The sequence below is a fragment of the Oryza sativa genome, chromosome 5, assembly GCF_034140825.1.
Source record: "Oryza sativa Japonica Group chromosome 5, ASM3414082v1".
NCBI classification, from domain to species: domain Eukaryota; kingdom Viridiplantae; phylum Streptophyta; class Magnoliopsida; order Poales; family Poaceae; genus Oryza; species Oryza sativa.
In genome coordinates, this window is record NC_089039.1 from 16,198,344 (window position 1) to 16,222,206 (window position 23,863).

At 41.3% G+C, this 23,863-nt stretch overlaps 1 protein-coding gene and 1 long non-coding RNA gene across 2 annotated transcripts; one reads left to right on the forward strand and one right to left on the reverse strand.

The window, feature by feature from the left end:
• Window positions 1-36: 36 nt before the first annotated feature.
• LOC4338473 (uncharacterized) lies at window positions 37-4,377 on the forward strand. The gene is made up of 4 exons (XM_015782091.3): window positions 37-363; window positions 3,438-3,507; window positions 3,610-3,708; window positions 4,047-4,377. Exons 1-3 carry the CDS (start codon window positions 178-180, stop codon window positions 3,663-3,665), a joined length of 312 nt encoding a protein of 103 aa, XP_015637577.1. The 5' UTR covers window positions 37-177; the 3' UTR covers window positions 3,666-3,708; window positions 4,047-4,377.
• A 15,255-nt stretch (window positions 4,378-19,632) lies between these two features.
• LOC107281026 (uncharacterized) lies at window positions 19,633-20,684 on the reverse strand. Its single transcript, XR_001545907.3, has 2 exons — window positions 20,119-20,684; window positions 19,633-19,989 (listed from the first exon to the last, which is right to left on the reverse strand). It is a non-coding gene; the product is annotated as an uncharacterized lncRNA (long non-coding RNA).
• Window positions 20,685-23,863: the final 3,179 nt, after the last annotated feature.

The following is a 23,863-nucleotide window of genomic DNA, read 5'->3' on the forward strand; positions in this document are numbered from 1 at the left end:
TTTACACAAAACCCCTCCCCTCCCGCCGTTTATTTTGTAAAATTCTCTCTCCTCGCGCCGCCTCCCCAACTAACCTTCCTCTTGCGGCGGCGGCGGCGGCGCCACTGCCGGAGAAGAAACCCGACCGCGCCTCGCCTCGCCGAGCGGCGAAGCGGCATAGGGCGGTAGCGGCGGCACATGGAGGGGGTGAACGGCGGGGCGGTGGAGGAGGAGAGGAAGCCGCTGTCGGAGGTGGTGGGCGACTGCGTGCAGCGCTGGTTCCAGGACGCGCTCAAGGAGGCCCGCCGCGGCGACTCCGCCATGCAGGTGCTCGTCGCGCAGATGTACCACTCCGGCTACGGCATCCCCAAGAACGAGCACAAGGTGCGCCCATGCCCCTCCATCCCCGCCCCACCCCCCCCCCCCCCCATGGTTCCCCCCACCTTGTCTTTTTCTTCCTTTGGTGGTGGTGGTGCGTGATTTGATCCGCTGGTTATGTGCCCCTGCGTGCTAGAGACCGGAGGAGGATCGAGCTGCTCCTGCTCCTCCCCGTTTATAGGTCTCAACCATCTCTAGATCAAAGTTATTTTGCTCGGCTGAATCGAGATCCGGGGAAGGCGTTAGCTTAAACACGATGTGATTCCTTTCGTGCGCACCGTTTATCACTGCATTATTTATTAGATTTCTCTAGTGCCTTGCTTCTTAGATTTGAATATAAGGGTGCGACTCTGATTACAACTTGTTTCTGGAGTAGGAAGACATGGGGGTAGGGGACGCCTCCTTTTTTTTACCAAAACCCTGTCTATGTTAGTTCTTGCGAGTTGCAAGCATAGTTTTTTTTTCTTTTTTTTTTGTGTGTCGATGATACTATCTAGTTACTTTGGTCGGGTTCGGGTCGTGAACTGCTTCCGTGCTGTTTTCTTGTGCTGATGCACAAGCTTTTGTGGTTCTAATCTGGTTCTTGTAAAGTATTGTATGCAATATGGTGATAGCAATTCCTCCTTTTGGGTAGAGTTTTAACGTATCGATTATTACAATTATTATTAGCATAGTTTTAACTAGAAGTTGCGACTTATTTTTGTCAGAGCCGTGGAATATTTTTTTTTAGCTGGTGTTTGAACTTCAGGGTGGGAAGTGGCAACATGTATGGTAGTGGCCCGGTTCAATTTGTAGAATTCAACCAAGTGTTTTTTTTCCTTTCTTTAGCAATTGTGGTCAATTTTGAAAGGAAGAAAATAATTAGAATATGGGCAGGGGTGCTCATTTGTTTCTGGTTCCTTGCATACACTTTTATGGGAGGATCTGTTCTGTTCTCAGCCATTGTTAGTTTTCTTTTTTTTCCTCACGACAGAGAGAAATACTGTTTTGTTTTGGTTGGTATTTGGAGTGTATTCTTTGGTTAGAAACAGAAGGTGCAACATTATTTTTTCTGTCCTCTATTTGCTGGCTTCATTTATATTTGGAGTTGATTGCTGCTTTATCATGGAGGATTTGGCTGGCTAAAGTTTATACCTTTTTGATGATAGCATAGCTTTCTTTGCCTTTGTTAGTTTTTAATCTGTATGTAATATTCTTGGAGTGAGGAGGTATTAATGCTAAATATTGCATGTACAAAGTGAAATACGCCTAAGAACAATACTATATACTATATAGAAAATCCCAACAACTTTAAAAATGTATAGGGAGGTGTGGTTATGGAGATGAATGCCCAACCCATTACTGACCACAAATGGGGCTGATGCAATCATATACTGGAGGTTACCATTGTCTAGGTCACACGTGGCATACCCCCATAATAATTATATAAAAAACCTCAGCACCAGTATGGGAAAGATAATTTTGATTCGACAATTAAAAGAACACAAACTTTATCTTCTACCACCACCTCATTTGGCCAGATAGATGCACATATCTCATACCAACACTATTGACTCATCACAACCTAAGAGGCTATGTTTGCTTTGGTACCCATTTATATATATTTATTCTGAGATGTCCAACAGTCTCCAGCTCCAACCATGGAGGAAACACCACTGTACAAATTGCTAGATTTGTGCTTAGCTTCAAGTGACTTGCCTTCCTATCTGGGAGTGATGTGGTAGTCATGTTTCATTAGTTGGAGAGCAAAACCTTTGGGGTATCCGTAACCTTTAAGGCCATTTCTGAAATTTAGGACATCAAAAGATTTTGTAGGAAAAAGGTAAGAACTAGGAAAATTCTCGTGATACAAAAAGGGTTTGAAAATGCTATCCTTTCCTATTTTTAATTCATTGATTTCCATATCTAAATAATGCACCATTGTTTGTGCTTCAGTTGAATAATTGGGCAATTTTGGACAAATGATGGATTATGTTTGGGGTTCCTTTTTTCTGCTTTGTTGATTTTATGTTTATTCTTTTCAACCATTGATAAGGCAACTAACTAAATGTTGATGTGTTGAGATGGATTCAATGGATATTTGAGCTTTGCTAGCTTAATGAGGAAACTTGATACAGAAGATGGTTCACATGCAGATTAGCCCTTTTTATGTTGTGTTTATTCTCTGTGCCATCCTTCTTGCAAGTTTTTTCTTGAACAGTTAGACTTCTGTTCCTTGGGTATGTTAAGTTTCAATTGATTTATGTCATGGAAATGGGTTCTCCACATTTGGGTGTTATTTCTTGTTTGTGTAAATGTTTTATACTAGTGTTGCTGCTTTTATGGCAGTTGATTGATGATTTGATGTTCTATTTGGTAGTAGCTATCACTGATTGTTTGAATTTGTTAACTCATTTTATGTTACTTCCTCTGTTGATTTGATAAGGCCTATTTAGTTTGCCATCTTGTTGAAAAATATAAGACCTGGAGGCATTTTTGGGGGTCTTTTGTCCCTATTGATTTCACTATCTTTCCTAAGCATTTATGCTTGACTACCCATAGCTTTTGTCATCATCCTTCCAAGGCACTTAATGGAAGTGTACTTCAGTGCTTAGTTGTTTTTGTTAAGTAACTGTTACTCTCAACCTTAGAGCTTTCTTAAACCACAGGATCAAAATATTGCCTATATAACTCAGCCAAGGGACATCTCTTTAGAGCAAGTTGTGAGGAGCTGGACCCTAGAGGAGAATAACCAGGTTATGAAAGAAGAAAGATCAAAGAAATTCATGGCTGTTGTTTCATATTTGCTAGTGCTAATGAACATGCTTGCACAGACGATAAATTCATTTGGTTGAATTATTAAAGGGAAAACATTTCACATCTGAGTTAGGTTACGGTTTTATATAGATACTGTGAAATGAGTTTTATATAGATACAGTACAGTTTATTCGTCATACTATTTCGATTTTTTTCCCTATCCTCTTTCTGCATGTGGTGTATTTTTGTGGAATACAGACATGTCCAGTAACTGCATCATAATAGTTGAATACTATGTTTTGATTATACTTTGCACTTATTTTGTTTCTTTTTCATTTTACAAGGGAAGAGCGTGGGCTGAGAAGGCATCTAGATACAGGCCTTCAGTCTGGAAAGTTGGCACAAAGCGTCCGGGTATTACAATGTTTAGTATGTTTTTTAATATATAATATAAAAACTGCTTCTTCTAGGCTGTGAACATTTTTGCTAATGTATCATTTTTTTTCTCCTTTTCAGGATATAATGCCAGTGACTCAGATTCTGATGAAATGAATGATGATGAGAAGCAATAACAATGAAAGAATCAATTGTGAGTTTAGATAGAAGAATGGCAGGGTAAGAAAGTTTGATTGGTGCTGTTTCTCTTTATTTGTCTAAGTTGTGAGATTGTCCCATATTTATGTTTATCCCTAGTTGGACGTAGGAATTTTATTATGAGAGGGCCACATAATTTTAAAACTTCCTCCGTGTTGGAATTGCAATTGCATTGGCTTGTTTGGATTTTGTACAACATGGCTGTGCATAATATTCAGTTTGAATAGAATAATATCATGAAAAACTTGGTTTGTTCTACATGTCCTTCAGCATCAATTGTATTCAGTTTTGCCCTAATACAGTGTCGACATACCATGTATATCAGAATTTCACACGTGTTTAATGATTGAGTGTTTCAGGTAATGATAAATCTGGTTGTCAAACCCTCGTCAATTTTACCAATTTGTGTGAGATTGGGGCTTCTTTCGGCTGGAGTCTGCCATGTGAGCTATCAAGTAAATTTTGTAAAACCGTTTGGATACTTGGAACACACAATGTATTCAATATTGCCCCAAAAACAGAGGGAAAAATGTCAATTTAGTGGTGCTTGGTGCTTACAGGTTCATTATTTCAAACTTAGCTAGTTTGAGTCCATTTTATGGGTTCTTGCTTGCATATGCTTCAGGTTCCCCATGGTGAACAGTCTTGTATTGGTTTATGGGCTAAATGGTTGTCTGCCGAGTTACAACATTCTTTCTTTTCCTCACTGGGTGTTGGATTATTTGCATTTATTATTTTTTGCAAAATTCAGCTCGAATCAATGCTAGTAGCTCCACAATGACAATAATTTCTGTTGTCTTTGGTAGTTATGTCATTGATAAAAATCATTGTGTTCCTTGGCCCTTCGAGTTGTCATAATTATTTCTGCACCCATGAATTCAGATATCTCTCTTCTTAACTGATATGAATTCTGTTTCCATCGTAGTCTACATGTAAGCATGTTTAGCTAGATTTTCTTGAAATAACCACATTGACTTTGGCTTAAGCTAAGCGAGATGACTGAACAGGCAGACACGATCATAATTTCAGTTCAAAGTGTTGGCGTATACACATAAATAAACTGGATCCCAACGTGATCTTTGGAACGGAGAAAAATCATTGATGGGCTGGGCTGATGATCGGGGTAATCTGGCACGATCACAATGTGAGGGCTCTTAAGAGAGGAATTTTTACAGGTTCAATTTGTACGAAAAGGAATAAGTTTACTTTGGTTCCCTCAATTTATCGTCGAGTTTTAAACTCGTCATTGAACCGTAAAACCAAATATGATGCGTCTCTTAACTTCTAAAATCAGTGCAAATAAGGTCCCAAGACGGTTTCGGCTATGTGGCATAATAGCAAAAACAAATAATAAAGATCTCGTGGACCCCACAGGTCGGTAAACCAACATCTTCCTTCTCTCTTCCCTCTCTCCCCTCTCTTCCTTCCCCATCTCTCTTCCGTCCTAGCCAACCAATGCCACCGCAGCGGAAATTAGGTGGCGCCGATGCAGAGCGCAGCGCCAACAATGATGACGATGTTGAGGTAGCTTTCCCTTGTGGGCAGCGGGCCAAGCCACACAGCCTTGTCGGTGGCACTCACGTGCAGTGCCCAGCGATCAACAACACAGTGGACTGCCACGGTGGGGCTCCCAAGCCTCCACGCGCGTCCGCATCACCCTGCACGCAATCCCCTTGTTTGCCACTAGCACCTTCTCCACCGCTCCACCACCCCTAAGGGTGTGCTTAGCTCCCACGAGGATGAGGAGGAGGGGGAGAGGAGTTGTGTGAGGAGAAAGGGCCTGGGGTTGGCACTGCGGTGGCGGCAGCTGCTCTGGCGGAGGAGGAAGTGGGACTGTGAAAGACCATAGGTGACACGGAGGAGCGGGTGCGAGTGGCACAGAGGCGGGAGAAGGTGGCAGGAGGGGTCTCTCTCCTGTCACAATGGAGGGAGGCGATGGCAAAGGTCCCATGGAAAGGCTGGTGCCTGGTGGCAGTGTGAAGGAGGACCGATGCTTGCGGCAAGGCTGGCGGCTGCGTGGAGGACAGACGACTGCTTCTCTCTCCCGCCATCGCACAGGCGCCGATAGTGTTTTTTAGTAGCCAGCCGAAGAAGATGTTGAAGAAAGCGACGCCGGAGAAGACGACAACGTCTTTCCAAATGACTGCTCTCTCCCGCGCCCAGCTCCTCTCTTGCCGCCGCCGCTAGCTCCTCTCTTGCCACCCATCGCCCTCTCTAGCCAGTCGTCGCTGCCACCCAGCTCATCTCGCCAATCGCCGCCTGCCTCTGGGGACAGAGAGGAAAGAAGGGGAATGAGGCACGCGGCCGTAGGAGATGCAACTGCTCCGCCAATGGCCGCCGTGCTCCTTCATGCCGCCGCTTACGCCCCATGGCTTCACGCGTCATAGCGCTGACGCTCTGCTCCGGCCTATGCTGTCGAGAAAAGGTTGAGAGAAGAGAGAGGAAGGAGATTATGTGTCGCTTACAGGTGGGGTCCACCAATTTTTATTTTTTATTTAGACTATGTTGTTCTGACATGTGGGTCGCACGCTTGACTCAACCGCCATGTCAGCTGAAACCGGTCATTATACTTCCGAGGGACTAAAATTGACACTGCTGTGAGTTGGGGGACGGTCTATACCTAGTATTCGGTTCAGAGATAAATTTCAGAACAAATTAAGGGACCTAATGTGAACTTATTCCGTACGAAAATCCTCCAAATTTCTCCTGTTCGGAAGAGCTGAAAGTCTGGTCGTTGATTCCACTAGGCCCAACAAGTCTTGGATAGCCTGCCCGGCCCATCGCTGTAAGACCCAATAAAGGAATAGGTCCACTTTAAGTCCCTCGTCGTCCCATCTAGTTTAGGCAGGGAATCACATCACTTCAGGTTCCCCATGCTGCAAGCAATTTACTGACTTGTAAACGATATGCAGATGTGGATTCCTCCATCCTCTGATATAAAGTGCAACAAATGATGCTTACATCAAAACATGGGGAGAAAGATCTACAACATATGGTATGCATGCAGTTTTACATCCCTGAAAACAAACAGTAGTAGCTGGCAGGCCGACCTAGCTCCCAATTACTTGATCAGTGAGTGAGACCAGAAGGTAGGAATTACAATCATATTTCTTCTTGGATTCCAATTACTAATTTATATCTCAATTTATCATGCTCAGTGAAAAAAACCTACATGATCAATCAGTGGAGAAAAAGTACAGCCATGTTTGATGTATCTACATCTCTGACTAGGTTTCAATGAGAACCAGCTGAAGCCATTGTCCAGGTAATTAACAAAGTGCAACTGCACACTAACAACAGCAGTGCACTCTTGTTTCTTTTTTTATTTTTATTTTTTGTTTTGAGAACTAACACTAACTCCACGACATGTGACAATCTGGTCAAGTGATGTGGCACTAGTATGTATTATTAACCGGGAAGGAGTAAGTAATTAAACCTGCTACAATCAAAGCACTAACCCCTCTGACCTCTGTCCCCAAGCTGACTGAATAAGAGCAGTCCACCCGAATCACTGAATTTTCAGCAATTTAATGTCATACTCTAGAAGAAGGTTCATCCTGGCATGTGTCCTTTTCTCCATGACAACACATGCGCTCTCTTTGATTTGGATACTAACAAGGATTTCGGGCTGCTTTACGGACAGATTTTCGTCTAGATCCAACCACGTTTTCCAGGCAAGTTTAACAATCATCCTTCACTTTCGATGACGCTTTATTAGGTTCAACATGTTAAACAAGTTATAAGCTTCATAAAGTGAAGGATCATCTATTAGTACTTTCTTCAGCGACGCTTACATGGTTTTTTTTTTAAGAACTTAGGTCGAATTATCTAAAAAAAAAAAGAACTTCGGTCGAAATCCATAACATCTGGTTAAATTTAGGTTTGTTCAGTCTAATCAGCATAGTTTAGAGCAAGTTTAATAGTATAGCCCACTGCTAGCTCCAAATCATTTATAACCAATCTAATAGTCAATTCATATAATAATTGCTTACTATACTATTAATATATGGTCCCACCTGTCATACACACAATGCGTCTTGGAGTCCGTGCTACAGTTGGCTACAGATATGTAGCCCGCTACTTTTCTCTCTCATCTTTATCTTATTAAAATATGTTTATAGCTGGCTAATAGCCTGCTATTGTACCTGCTCTTAGCACGTTGACCTTGGTAAGCGCAAAACCTTGCCTCTTAAATTATGGGGGCTGCTATATAACGGAATCCCGTTTTCGAACGAGATGATCCCGAGTAGGTATCAGGTGTGATGCTTATCAGGTATCAGACGATTCTACAAACGTTTCAGGTGATACTTGCAAAGTATCATGTGATACTTATCAAGTATCATGCGATTTCTACCACGTATCGCGTGATACTCGCGAGGTATCATGTGATACCTGTCAGGTATCAGACGATTTCTACCACGTATCGCGTGATACTCGCGAAGTATCATGTCAGGTATCAGACGATTTCTGCTATGTATCGCGCGATACTTAAGAGATATCGGATGATACTTACCAGGTATCAGATGATTCCTAGTAGATATAACTGTGCATCCCGTTGGGAGAGGAGCATCCCGACGCGCGGCCGGCCACCTGCAGCCGTCCCCTGTAGACTAGGACGGCAACGGCGACGGCGACAGTAGGGGACGGGCGCGGCGGCGGCAGCGAGGGACGGCGACGGCGGCGGCGGTGGTGGGTGCGGGCGCGGCGGCGATGGCAGGGGACGGGCGCGGCGGCAAGGGACGGCGACGGCGGCGGTGGCGGTGGGTGCGGGCGCGGCGGTGGCGGCGGTGGGGGATGGGGATGGCGGCGGCGGGGGACGGGCGCTGCGGCGGTAGGGGATGGGGACGACGGAGGCAGGGGACGGGCGCGCGCTGATGGCTTCGGGCGCGTCGCATGGGTGAGAATCGCGTTTGTGGAGGAGGGGCATCATGTTGGGAAACGGTATCTCATCCCCTAGCATTCCCGTTAAATTATTACTAGACTAGAAAAAATACCCGTGCGTTACAACGGATGAAAGCTATTTTAATCTTATTATTGTTATATGGTTTAGTAAAGGTGAAATTCACTGTGAGTCTAGAAAATCATGAGCTATAATTAGGGAGTTCGATTATCCCATATTAACATGCGAGTTTTCTTTAATGGATTTCTTATACGACTCCTTCTGTCATTCCAAAAGCGGACAAAATTAAAACCCCCCGACTCAAATACGGATATGTATTTTCAAAAGCGAACGATTTTAAAACCAACTCATATATGGATGACGTATCAAAATACTGAAAAAACAACTTTAATTTTTATAATAGTAAAGATGATGCAAGTATTTAAAAGCTCGTGGGTAAAATACATGGCCGGTACAGGTCTATGAACTTATAAATACACATCTACCGTGGTCAAAGTATATTGCCCAGGGTTTAATCTTTTGGTTTGGACGTTTATATGTGAGGGGGCTGATATACCAAAATTTTGGTTCGAAATTTTCAAAAATTTGAACAAAATATTGCCAAAATTCACAAAAAAAATAAAAATATCAGCTGAAAAAATATTATGGGAGGGGGGGGGGGGTGTTCCGAAATTTCGTTCTGGAATTTTAATCCTTGACGTGGTCGTCAACCGTAGCAAGAACATTACATTTAGGTCCCTCGTGTGACTCTTAGAACTATCAAATATACTTTTAGCGCATGACTTATATACTATGAATTTTCTAGATGCTGAGAAATACATATATATTTGTTGAGTTGGGGGTGGTTGGAGTCAGTTTTGGGGAATACTATAGTGTAGGCCTAAGGACATAATTCTCGTAACCGTGGATAACCATATCGGCGCGTGAGCTATGTCATATGCACTTTGGACTTTGAGTGGTATACATTAAACCAAGACTAGAGATGTAGATGTGTTGTATTTTACAAATTCATGAATCTGGTCCAAATTTAAGGACCGCCCGGCTACCATGTATTTTACTCAAAGGTAATATATTAACAATTTCAAGTGTACAAAATAGATTCAAATTTAAGAACATGGTGTTCGTATCTAAAATAACTTTGGGATGAAATTTGAACACATGGTAGCTAGCACAACTTTATTCAATAAAATAAATATGAAACTAACCTCATTTTCTTCCCATTTATCTCTTTTTAGCATGCTCCTTGCTAGTAAGATCACCTCTTACCGGTGTTCTCTTTAATTTTACGCATCCTTGTGTGCCTATCTACAAAGATGTGGACGTGCTCAATGAACTCCACATGTTTCTCAAGAATTAAACCGGTCTTTAGCAGCAATTAATTAAACTACTTTTATGTTGTCCCCACGAGAAACTGATGCATGTTTTAGTTCAGAACTGCACCTTGACTAATGTATTCCCCCCGTCTCTAAATATTTGATGCCGTTGACTTTTTTAAACATGTTTGACCATTCATATTATTAAAAAACTTTTGTGAAATATGTAAAACTATATGTATACATAAAAGCATATTTAACAATGAATCAAATGATAGGAAATGAATTAATAATTACTTAAATTTTTTGAATAAGACGAAAGGTCAAACATATTTAAAAAAATTAACGGCATCAAATATATTTAAGGATGGACGGAGCATAAATTCACGTATCATACAACAAAATAATGTATGCATAAAGTGTCCCATTCATTTCCTTGATAACCATGTGGATGCAAAACTATTGCTCTTGAAAGGACTAGGTGAGTCAGATGTGTGGGCTGGCCCACGTGCTGAGCATGACGGCCCACGTGAAAGCCCATCCAGCAACACACAAGCCAGCTGAAAAAGGCCTAGAAGGGCAGCCTACACTACCGACTACTCCGTCCGTTTCATATTGTAAATTATTTTGGTTTTATCTGACTATGTTTATAGAAAAATATAACAATATTTATAACACTAAATTAGTTTTATTAAATATATAATTAAATATATTTTTATAGTGTGTTCTTTTTTTTTTGCTGGAAATGCTATATATGAAAGAGTACTTACCAGATGTAGTGGATGTTTGCCATTTGGGCTGAATGGCTGCTACATCATTATCATCCATCATGTATGTATGTCTTTATTTGAGGTCTTGTTCAGTTAAACCGGGATTGAGGTAGATTTGAAATGAAGTTATTCCACACCTATCCTCTCTTAATTCTATCCAATCGCTTTTATATTGGGATTAATAGAACAAAGCCCGGAAAGAGATCTTTGACTTGTTGATTAACTCTTGGGTTTCCTCCAGAAGCAAATTAATTAACGCCCAGCCAGAAGCAGCCTAGAACCGACAAGGACACATGACGTTCCAAGCAAAGAGGAGTTCAGCCTTCAGGTGGATCATTTCATTGACCATTAAATTAATTACTTATTATGATTGCTCACGGCAAATATAATCAGCCTGTAGATAGCTTAAATATATATAATCCTCGCTCTTAAACTAATTTCCAGCACAGGATCACTGTCAATCCCATGACCTTAATTGATTAATTGTTTGATTGATCAAACGCATTGACTAATTTATGCTACTGTCACCAAGATAGATAATATTGAAATGTCCAGATTGTACACGTGCATCAGCATAACTCATCTGTCGTCGTCCCCATGCTGATGTGCTCACTGACTACTACTATTTGGCTTGACCAAAACTATTTTCAGATAAGTTTAATTTGGGTTTGACCAGTAGAGCAAAGGAATCTAGAAACATGCTTGGGAAGAACGTCATGACGAAGTTATTTTTCATAAGTTATTCAACTGTGACTTTCAGAAAACCTGGATAAGTCTAATTAAAGCCGTGCCACACTGCCACTAAACCTATGTGTATATGCTCAGTTTGCTAATCATCAAGTCATGATCCAGTTTATGCTGAAAAAATATATACGATTTTGTCATTAATCTAGGAGATTCCATTGATTCCGATGGTTGGAGACTTGGAGTGGTCCACGTCCATTTTGAAGGCAAACAAGCAAGCCACAACAGATTACCGATGGCTAACGCCCAATCCTCGCCGTTTACACCAAGATCTAATTAATTTTAACCTGCTAATTTTGTCCGGGAAAGACGGTGAATTGGTGGACTTTAATTACCACAGTGAATCCAGTGGCCGAACACGCAAAGCCGGGTAGCCGCTAGTGCTGTCCGGGAGGTGAATCCGCCATTTGCATAGCTATGACAAAGTTATTGTTCAGAGAGAAAAACAACAGGACTTGAAGACGACTCTGGTTGGATTGTAAATACATGAACAGAATAATAATATGGGAACAAAGTGTCATGGCCGTTGGATTCGATAGGAATTAAAGACAAAAAAAGTTTCAAAACTAACGTTTGGATGGCACATGGGAAAAATATATGAGTCTTTTCTGTCGGAAAAGTAAACATAGGAATTTTGAAGACTTTGAGGGAGTTATTTCTTTGTTCCAAAGGACAACATGAGTTTTTTTTCCTCAGGAATTAAATCCTTCAAAATTCCTCTAGTTTTGGATGGCATGAACTAATCATCATCCGTTTTGACTTTCTCCTGCATTAGCAGCTGCATGCACATACCGATCATCTATCACATTCTTTGTACTGTTAGTATTTGTTATTGACAGTGCCATTATCCTGTTGCATATGCATGACAACCGTTACTAGATCATCTAGAAACAGGACCCATGTGGTTGAGTAGTTGACTGACTCATGCATATCTAGCAATCTATCAAGCAATTAAGTTGCTAGCTTTCAAGAAAAGTTATATGATATACCATGCATGTATGCAATTTAAACAGGGAGAAAAGATAGTGATTAACATTTAACAAACTGTAGGGTACTAAAGCAACCCAGCTGGCCGGTCTCATAAAGAGGTAAATTCTGTTTAGACAGACATATAGATCCCCTTCTCTTTGAAAATCTCTTTCACACGCATGGAAAAAGAAGAAAAGAAGAAAGGAAAAGAAAATATCTCTTTTGACAAGTGAAGCATAACTGTTGGTCCTATGTTAGCTTGACCTATATGCATTGACGTTTGCAATGACATCCATGGAACCATCTACTAGCTAACCAATTATTGATCCTAGCAGACCATCCATGTGCTCACTATATTACAGTTATAATCTATATAATTAATGATCTCAAACAATTAGGTTAGGTCAACTTGATAACTTCGATTCAGCATGCATGAAGTCAAGTCTTGCAAGTATACGTAACTGAGAATCACAGATAACTGATAGTGATAATGATGTAAACCTTGGTACAGTGTCAATGATAAATTGATCCTATTATGGTGTAAAACTCGCAAACCTGTAACAGAAGAAAAATCGTTGTCTGGTACATGCATGCTTATTTATTTTGCTTATTAATAACCAGAATTCAGATAAGCTGAGCCATGTCTGAATTATCCTAGATCGGTACGGTTAATGTATATATGACCGTGTCATTAATTATAAAATTGTAAAACGTGATCTCATTAGCTTTACCAAAGATCGATAAATAAACACAACAAACTTTAACACTTTGCTTTCATTGAATTTATAAGTCCCTTTCACGTGATTCTCTGTTGTTTAGTTGATCCCCAGCTTTCTAGTCCGATAAGCTGCCACTTCAACTATCATTGGATATATCATTGGATAGGATGACAAAAAAAATAAATAAATAGATAAAACAGTTGTGAGTGGTAATCTTTCATGTGCACTGTAGAACTTTGAATTCCATTATTCAACCATCCAGCCCAAACAAACTACTGCCTAGCTCACTTCAAAGTCTTAAAGTACTAGTATTCCATTGGTCGATTTCATTTTCATGTCGAATCTAAAACTGTCACGAATCGGTGAGACATGAGCTCGATGATACGAGGATATATATATACTAGTCAAGATGTGGTCACGGTCTCATGGATCGATGGATATATTCGAGGTTTGATTCAATTTAATTGGTGCATTTCCATGCAAGCATGGACTTCAACTATATATGCATGTTTGAAAATATTCTCTCGTAGAGAAGTCGCATATATATAGATATGATGCACGTTTTGGTCTTGGGCAGTCAACCTATATATGCATGGATTTATTAATTATAAGCATGTGCTGAACTGTTTGAAGTAAGCTCACAAGATATATTCAATTGATTCGTTCAGTCCGCTACTGCAAGTAGCAAATGAATAGCTTGTTGCCTAGTTACACTTAAACTAGAGCTAGCTGTGTTCTATCTTGCTGCTGATTACTGTTGTAGTGTTGTGTTAATTAATTTCTTCTATTATTACTTATATACTAACAGTATAAATTATGAGAGTTCTATTTCTATCCTAAAATATAACCAAATAGTATCGTATTTGGCATAGCTTAGTAATACGTACGAATCTAAAAATGTGCCGCATATCCAGATTCGTAATCCTTCCTCCGTTTCGTATTATAAGTCGCTTTGATTTTTCTATAGTCAAACTTTTGTAATATAGAAAAATAGCAACATTAACAATATCAAATTATTTTCATTAAATCTAACATTTAATATATATTGATAATATGCTTGTTTTCAGTTAGAAGTACTATAATATTTTTCTGTAAATTTAATTAAATTTAAATAAGTTTGACTTATTTCATATGTAATATAAAGAAGATAAAGTATTAGGTTATATCCTATTGATATATTTTGAGATAGAGGTAACAGTGACTATCGTCATTAATTATTGGGAAAGCTAGAGGAGCACGTCAAGAAGAATAGTCGTGGGATGCATGCACGGCATAGCACAGCAGTGCACGCGTCTGAATCTGAATCCAAGTTGGAAAAGGTGGATACTGCACGTAGGCAGCAGCATATATACTGTACTAGAAGTAATCGACGTATATTTTCGTTTTTTTTTTCAATATTAGTTTGGCATGTCGGATGGCATGCATGGCGATCGATGGCGGTCAGGTCACCGGTGAATGCTGGCAAATGGCACAGCCGCTCACTGAGAAGGTCTTGTTTGGATACTCAAGCTATCAAATAGCCCTCCAAAATCTTGTTATTTAGTAGTATTAAACGTAGATTATCGACAAAACCGATTTTATAACCCCTAAACTATTTTGCGAGACGAATTTAATGATGTATATTAATCCATGATTAGTGGATGATTACTGTAGCATCACTGTAGCAAATCATAGATTAATATACCTCGTTAGATTCGTCTCGCAAAATAGCCTAGAGGTTATAGAATGGGTTTTGTCAGTAATCTACGATTAATACTCCTAAATAACAAGATTCCGGAGGATTATTATCCAAACAGGACCGAAGAGTAGGTACGTATAATCCCTGCGTAAGAATGGCCTTTGGTTCTACTGAAAATAAAAGTAAAATTAGTTTAAAAAAATAAAAAAAATTAACGCATGATTAATTAAGTTCTAATTATTATAATATTAAGTAAATTTATCCAATATTTTAAAATAAATTCCATATAAAATGTTTTCGTATAAAATTGAGATAAAATCTATAATATAAGTATAAGTATGAAGAAAAAGAAAGAAAGGAGCTCGGGCGATCGAGGCCATGGGATAGATGTACACGTACTTTACGTAGGATTGAGTTTTTTACGATCGCTGGAGAGCCGTCAGGGTTTTCTAAACTGTCGGGGGCCAGGGTTACCGTGCCCTGGTGGTAAGCACGGTAACCGTGAAAAACCGTACAATACCGTGTAAAAATTTATCAAAAGTTTAAATTATTTTTAAATTTATTTGAATTTAAGGAGGTTACTGTGATTTTTCTATTACCGTACCTCGGTAGGACCGGTAACCGCGGCGGTAATGTAAACCCTGAGCGCCAGCCGCGCACGCAGTGCACACGTACGTGCAGATGTGCATCGTAGGCGGTAAAGGTTACCGATTTGATCGATCAAGATCGATGGATTCGCAAGTTGCCGGTGATGGTCTCGCGTCGTCGCGTGCTACAGCTGCTAGCTAGCTCGATCTCGAATTCTTGTTGGATCTTGCTAATTAATTTGTCACTTTCACGGCCAGATATTATTGAGACCCCGACCGACCGCGACTGGAAGCTTCGCGTGTGGGTGTGGTAGCTGCCTTGGAGAGGAGGACGCGACATATACGGCCGGGTGCGAGCATACAGGGTAAATTTAACTATTTGCCGCTTTTAGATTTGAGAATTATCAAATACCTCTTTTAGGTCCCTTTAAATCGCAGGATTAAGTCCAATTATCAAATATCTCTTTTAGGTCCCTTTAAATCGCAGGATTGAGAAAAAGTAGTAATAGGAAAAACGTATTTTGATAGGAGTACAAGTGTAAAACAGATGATTGCAAAACGTAGGAAAAACACAGGAATAATAGTTTGATTGAATCGTAGGAAAAACATAGGAATTGGATGAGAGAGATAGATTCAATGAAAAATTACCAAGAGGTTGAAGCTCTTGCTAAATTTTCTACAAAATCTCTATAGGATTATTCATTTCATAGGAATTTTAAAGGATTGGATAGGATTCAATCCTTTGTTTCAAAAGGCTTCATAGGAAATTTTCCTATATGATTGAACTATTTCAAAATTCCTATGTTTTTCTTCCAAATCAAAGGGGCCCTTAGTATGCTCATATTTTACCCCCTTAAGAGATGTCTTCTTAACTATTTACCACTTTTGCCCACGTGGCATGCCAACATGGCAACGGAGGGTAGAAACCAGTGTGGAACCCACTAATCAGCCTCTCATCTCTCCTTCTTCTCTCCCTCCGGTCTAGCGTGGCGCCACCATGATGGAGCAGCGGTGACGGATGAGGAGGAGCAACGGCGGACGGGCTCCTCGATGACGCCGGGGTTCATCCTCGCCAGCGACCGGACCAGCAACAGCGTCATGATGGAGCGCACCAGTTCGGTCACCGTCAGCCGCACCACGCCCACCACTGCCGCTATGCCTCCTCCTCTGGTGCCGCCGCTCTGCCTCCTCCACCGTTGCGAGGAGCCCATCCGCCGCCACTATACCTCCTCCGCCAGCGCCGCCACCGCGAGGAGCCTGTCCGCCACCGCTATGCCTTTTCCTCTGCCGGCACCACCGCTATACCTCCTCGGCCGTTGCGAGGAGCTCGTCCGCCGCCGCTACGCCTCCTCCTCCGCCAGTGCCGCTGCTACGCCTCCTCCGTCGACGCCGCCACTCCGCCTTCACTGCCTCCACGAGGAGCTTGTCTGCCGCTGCTACGCCTCCTCCTCCGCTGGCGTCGCCGCTCTGCATCCACCACTACCGCGAGGAGCCCCGTCTGCCGCTGCTTCTCCTTATTCGTCGCCGCTGCTCTACCTCCTCCACCATCATGATGGCGCCACGCTGGACCGGAGGGAGAGAAGGAGAGAGGAGAGGCTGACTAGTGGGTCCCACACCGGTTTCTACCCTCCGTTGCCATGTTAGCATGCCACGTGGGTAAAAGTGGCAAATAGTTAAGAAGACATTTCTTAAGAAGGGCAAAATAATATGTGCAAACCTAAGAGGGGTATTTGGATAACTGCCGAATCTAATAATGGCAAATAGTTAAATTCCCCAGCATACGGTGGTCTATGCCTCAACTGTCTAAGGCATCGTTCTTTCGGGGGAGATAGGGGAGATTGAGTCTCAGTTTTCCACGCGCACGCTTTTGAAACTATTAAACGGTGTGTTTTTTGCAAAAATTTTCTATAGAAAAGTTGTTTTAAAAAATCATATTAATCCATTTTTGAAATTTAAAATAGTTAATATTCAATTAATCATGAGCTAATGGCTCACCTCATTTTGCGTATCTTCCCAATCTCCTCAATCCCCTTCTCCTCAAACACACCCTAAGTTTACTATATCCTGTCTTCGATGGGTAAATTATTCCACACTGCCTTCGTTTTTTTACTCGACATTTTTTTTATAAACATAGTATAAGGGTAGACGTTCATAATATACATACACTCGCTCATAAACGCACATACATTATACCCCGATGTGTACCTCTGAGAAATGAGCCTGCATATCTTGAGAATGACGAAGTCGTAATGGACACCATTTTTTCTTCTAATTACATATTTATATAACTTATTAGAGTAGAGTAGCAATTCTCCCCCATCCAACAAAAATGATTTTCTCGTAATTAAGTTAGATTTAGTTTGTACGATATATTCTCTACTGTAGTCACTGTACTATTAGACTGTTTTACAAGAGAATGTACTCCTTTAGTTCTCAAAGAAAAATATCAAACTTTTGTTCTTCTTTTGTTAAGGTGGTGATGATCACTGGTCAGTCACTCATGCAGGACAACATCTGTATGTATAAAACATATAACAGAAACTAACCTGATTGAGTAAACATCATGAAAAAAATCTTATGGAGAAATCCTAGGAAATAACCAATCATCCATTAATTATTCCATTTATCATCTTATCTGGCCTACACGGCACGTACAAGCAACAAGCATGCATGCCCGGACACTGACCTTTTTGCTACTTGTTGCTTGCTGCTATCCTATAGTATATACTTTGCTAAAGGCACATGTTAATTATGAAACTGAAGTGAATTCGGATTCGGTTCCCTCTAATCCAATCAGATAAGACAGACATGTGGCTCAAATTGCCATCACTGCAAATTGCAGTGCAATGCATGCATCTCCATCGAAGTATCCTTTTGGCTTTTATGTTCCCATCTGTCCCGGATTAGCCTATCCAAATGGTCCCAATAGCTATGCTATTGTTTCTAGGGTAATTAAATTAACAATATAATAGTAAACACTGGTAGAGAAACCCTTATTAGTCCCAGTTGGTAACCCCCTTTAATCCCGGTTTAAACAATCCGGGACTGAAGATCGCTATCTTTAGTCCTGGGTGAAATAACCGGGACTAAAGATCGAGGTGCCATTTTTTTTATTTGCATGGCCCTGTTGCTGCATGGTTTATGCATATATATATATATATATATATATATATATATATATATATATATATATATATATATATATATATATATATATATATATATATATATATATATATATATATATATATATATATATATATATATATATATATATATATATATATATATATATATATATATATATATATATATATACGCGCGGGGTGGTGCTACACAGCGCGTGTGTAGCGCTACGAAGGAAGTAGCGCGCCTCTCAGCGCTCGCCTCCGGATTCCTCGCTTTTCTCATATACCGCATCCTCTTGGACCGCTTTTACTGCTACCACCGCCAGCAAAGTCTTTTCCCATCCCATTTGTCCCGAGTTAAAAAAATTACTCGTCTGGTCATGTGAACGCTTAATGAGTAAAAAAATTGTACGGCAGGTAGAAAAAATCACTGGATCATCTCTCCTCTAATTTGCCTTGCCTGTACACCACTCCTTGTGAAGGCTGAGTAAAATAATTACTGCCTCATGTTATAAGTTAAAATATTACTCTGGGCCTTAATCGACATGAGGTTGATAATTTTACTTTCATTTAATAATAAAAATAGAGTTTTTGAACGTGTATAGTTAAAAAATAACTTGTACGGTGCATGAGAGTTGTTTTGATCGTGGTGCATGAGAATTGTTTTGATCGTCGGATTTAATAGGTAAAAAATAACTTATGGGTTGTAAACATCTTTCGTGCTGTGTGAAATAAATAGTTAAATTTTGACTGTTATTTGAAAAAACTAAGTGCAGATCTAGCGGTTCCAACCCCAGATGATTTTGTAGTTATAAAAATACTCGGCATGTGTAGTTAAAAAATGACTTTTGTTTTGAAGCAGATAAAAATGTGATCGCAGGGAGAATTGAATCGCAGTTAAAGTGACGGAAAGAAAGGAATTATTCCATCCACACGAACTGATGGCAGATCCGGAAAAAATGGGGGTGAACATTTTTTTCGTCGTCGTTTAAAGAAAAAGGGAAGATGGTTGCGTAGTTTTAGCGTCGTAGTGGTGAGTACCAATCCTCGCTTGCCAGTGAGTTATTCGTGCTGTTCGACATGGCCTAGCCGGAGCTCACCACGTGCAATCATGGCAACGACGTAGACGAAAATGTGTGCATCAAGCGAGATCGCTGCTGGTATATAGTAAAAAAAAGGTACAGTAAATTTTTATGACAACATAAATGTGCTACTAGTAGTAACAAATTTACAGGGCAGCTGTAGGTCCATCTATATAATGCATAAAAAAAACTAAACGGCAGCTACTGCTAGCATTTTGACTCCTGCCGATGTCTTGCTTGTCGCTGCCATGAGGCAGCCTGGCAGGAGGTATCGACGACGGCGCGAAGTTCAGTGAAGGCCAAATGTTAGTCTCAAGGTCGACGGCGATGGGCCACTGCACGCAGTTGCGACTTGCGACACCATGACTCCATGAGCTTCCCCGAGGACGGGAACAGTGCCGGCCGGCCGAACCTGGCACACGTACGTAATGAATCACACGGAAGAAATCCAGCAATTCCAGGAATAAGCATCACTGCATCAGTACAAATTTGAAACTCAACGCCTAGGAACCGATTGGAGCTACATCTAGCGCCATCATACATGGACGAAGGGGATGCTGCAGCTGTGTCGAAGGCCTCCATCCCCATCAACGGCGACCTGAGAGGCTCGCCGGGCCTGCAGTCCGTCGCTGCCGCCCGCCGAGCGCGGTCGATCGTGACCTTCCCCACCCCGGAGGAAGGGACACTGCAGCATTGTTTGCAGAAGTGCACAACCTACTAACCTAGCTATCAAACCAAATATCATCAGGAGTGCTGACGAATTGAGAGCTAAAAATTCAAGAACTAAAAATAGATCAAATACAGCCAAAAAAAAATAAAGATTTGCTCTAAAGACCAAAGAACAACACAAATGCACCAGAGAAGACCGTGTTCCAACTGCAGATCCCATCTGGACTAGTCTGTCTTCCTTGCATGAGGCACTACCAATCCTTCCGATCCGGTAGCCCTGCATCTCTTCAACATCTTCATCGTCGTCGGTGGCCACCGCCATCAAGCCCTCGCTGGCGAGCACGCGGTGAAGGGGGCGTCGTCCTTTCCTCTGCTAGAATCACGATTGAGATTGCCGTGCTATAGATCCCAAAAAAATGGAGTGATTGATGCTGGAAGGAATGGTTGGATAGAATTTCCTATGGTATAAATACTCATACTTTAATGAAGTAAAAATATTATTGAACATCTCGAGATGCAAGAGGGTGGCTGCACAGGGCTCGTGAGTAAATATTTTACTACGCACCTTCCTATGGCTCTTATCCAATAAGGTAGCGCTCTATATTTTCGTTCGCGAGTTAAAAAATTACTGAACATCTTGGTGTGGTGGGGGAGGATGGTGTGGTGTGGGATGTGAGGTCTGTATCACGCTTCGTTTAATACGTAGCACCTTAAGGTGTTGTATAGTAGTTATATATATATATATATATATATATATATTATATTTATATATGTTTCAATACATATACATGCATAATATATATGTATTTATACATATATGTATGCAAATGCATATGTATATATATATTAAAGCACTTAAAATGAGTGCATATATATGACCAAAATATATATTTACACTAAAGTAAATGTAAACATATAGAAAAATAGACATGTATTAATTACAATTCATTATGTCCTTGCTAGCTACGACTTCGATGTAGTAGTCGTTATCTCAGAAGCTAACGACTTATGAATTGTATTTCCGTCGTAGTAGAATTCACCCTGGGGATCAATGACTTGTTCGTTGATGAATCCCATGAGTTGTTCTTGAACCGCCATGATAAATTCCTTGTGTGCGAGGTTATACCTCATACGAATAACCTATAAATGTATGAAATTAATTAGTAAACAACAAATCGATACGTACGCAATGAAATTTTGAATTTATTTGTACGTACATTAAGCTCTCTTGTGGTGATGATTTGGTCTGCAAGGCAGTGGCAATACTCGCACACGTAATAGCCGCACAAGTTAGTTCCCTGTTCTTACTTTGCGCACTATATATACCTGACAAACAGCGAGAGATCTAATTAATATACACTTGTATTTGAATTGGAGATTCAATATAAATGTAGAGCATGTGTACTCATAGGAAATTTAAACTTCCTCCTAAGTCTTTCTTTCCAATTGCCGTGGACCAAATGACGGAACTGATACTAAGCCCTACATGGAGTTTAAAGCTATGATTCGTAGTAGCAATTAATTATATCAAGATTCGTAATAACATTGGAACTTATGACATTACCTGTCTATAAGTTCAAAAAGCTGGTCAAACGTAGACTCTTTTTTATCCATTGAGTCATTTACATTAACTACGCAGGCCTCCAAGTCGAAGAGTAAAAGGACCCAGTGGAATCTGCAATGTGTGTCGGATGCATGACATATAAAACACTTAGCATGTACGTACGGGAATGAAATTTGGTAGGAAGATAGTAAAAACTAACTGTGTGTTGTACGGAAATAGTATGAATGTCTTGTAATGCTGCGCCTTTAAGAGATGGACGAGATTGTCCTCTATTGCTTCCGGATACTTGTCGATCATTGAGACGTTTACTTTCCGAGGGTCGATGAATCTAGTATCGAAAACCCCCCACCGTCGGGCCCTTTGAATCTCCATTCTACAACGATAAAAGGAAGTATATATTATATATGGTGTACTTATATACAAGGACCTAATTAATTAAAGGAAATGTAATAAGAAATCTAACTGAACGATACTTACAAAATCCAACAACTCATAATAGAGACGTCGAGGGCGTCCAGTTGGTATAGTTTGTAGATACTCTTGAAATTGATCCAGAGAATATCTTCTCCTAGCAAGAAGTCCGTGTCCCTAATCCTCGCTCCAATTATCTCTCTACCGGTGGCGCTCATTTCCATGTACAATTGATGAAATTTGTACATCTGTGTCGGTAGGGACTGCAGCTGCTCAGGCTTGACAAGCGATTTACTGAGTTCATGCTTGTATTTCACTTCCGTCTTTGGGATTGGTGCACCTCGTAGCAATTGATCCGTAGTTAGCCCGGTGTCAGAAATAAATTCTTTTATTCCAAATTCTTCACCTGTCACCAACGGCTCAACCTCCTGGTTTGGTTGCTCTCCAAGCTGAGGGATTGGTTTGGACTTTCCAGAATATGCTTTCTTAAGTGTTCGCTTATAGTCCGATAGCTTTATAGCCTCCTTGGCATGTGCAGACATACCCCTGAAGAACTTCCTAGCACTCGAGTCTATAGGAATCTTCTTTTCTGGACTTCAAGGCTTCAATTGCCTCTTGACTTCTGCTGCCACATAAGCGTCAAGCTCCTCTTGCATGCAATTGTACGCCGGCTCCTTGTTTTCGGCGGCGTCAACTTTCACCTTCTTTGTTGCCCTTGTGCGGACAGGCGGTGGAGCTTGGTGGGACCTTGACTTGGAAGGAGATGGACAAGGAGCTTGAGGAGGAGTCGGCGCAGGAGCCTGAAGAGGAGTCACTGCAGAAGCTTGAGTAGGAGCCTGATGCGGAGTCGGTGTAGGAGCCTGAGGAAGAATCGGTGCAGGAGCCTGAGGTGGAGACGGTGCTGGAGCCTGAGGAGGAGATGGCGGAGCCGGAGGAGATGGTGCACGAGACGCCGCTTCTCGCCCAGGGAGGATGATGTACCGCTTGCACCATAGTATAATGGCGTGGCTTGTGTCTCGTAGATGCGTCTCACCGTCTCCTCCAGGGTAGTCCAACTCGAGGTCCTCGTACGCGGCTTCCACCAACTCAACTTTGACCTTCGAGTATCCTGCAGGAATCGGCCTGCAGTGGTAAGTCCCTGAAGGGTCCGTTGGGATGGCCATTCCCGACACCACCTTCACGTGGTGAGAGGTTATCTATTAGTAATCAACATAAGCAGCAACTTGCGGAATAGACAAGTCAAAAATCATAAAACTACGAGCATACCTTGATTGATAAGTTCTTGAAGGGAATATGTAGCTCACATGGTGTCCGCTGAGTGATCTCATCAACGGGGTAGGTGGTTTCGTCCTGAGTTTGCATGGCGACCATGCTCTGTGATCCTACCTGCCCCGTTGAGGCGCAGCTGCTACGATTGCCTGATGGGCTGACCATTGCAGGAGGAATGTACGGCTGGGGATCCTGGGACCGATGTGCGGCCATGCGTTTATCCACCTTCCTTGCCACCTCCTCTTGAATGCTGAGCTCGTAGCTCGATACCCTGTACTCAAGATCTGCAATCTTCGCCTCGGTATCTCTCTTGCTCCTCATCCGACTCCTGTACGTGTGGATGTCCTCCTTGAATCCAATCTTCCAAGGATCA

Coding starts and splice junctions, on each gene's coding strand:
- LOC4338473 (XM_015782091.3), top strand. CDS start 178: ATGGAGGGGGTGAACGGCGGGGCGGTGGAGGAGGAGAGGAAGCCGCTG. Junction 364..3,437: donor TCCCCAAGAACGAGCACAAG/GTGCGCCCATGC, acceptor TCATTTTACAAG/GGAAGAGCGTGGGCTGAGAA. Junction 3,508..3,609: donor AGTTGGCACAAAGCGTCCGG/GTATTACAATGT, acceptor TCTCCTTTTCAG/GATATAATGCCAGTGACTCA.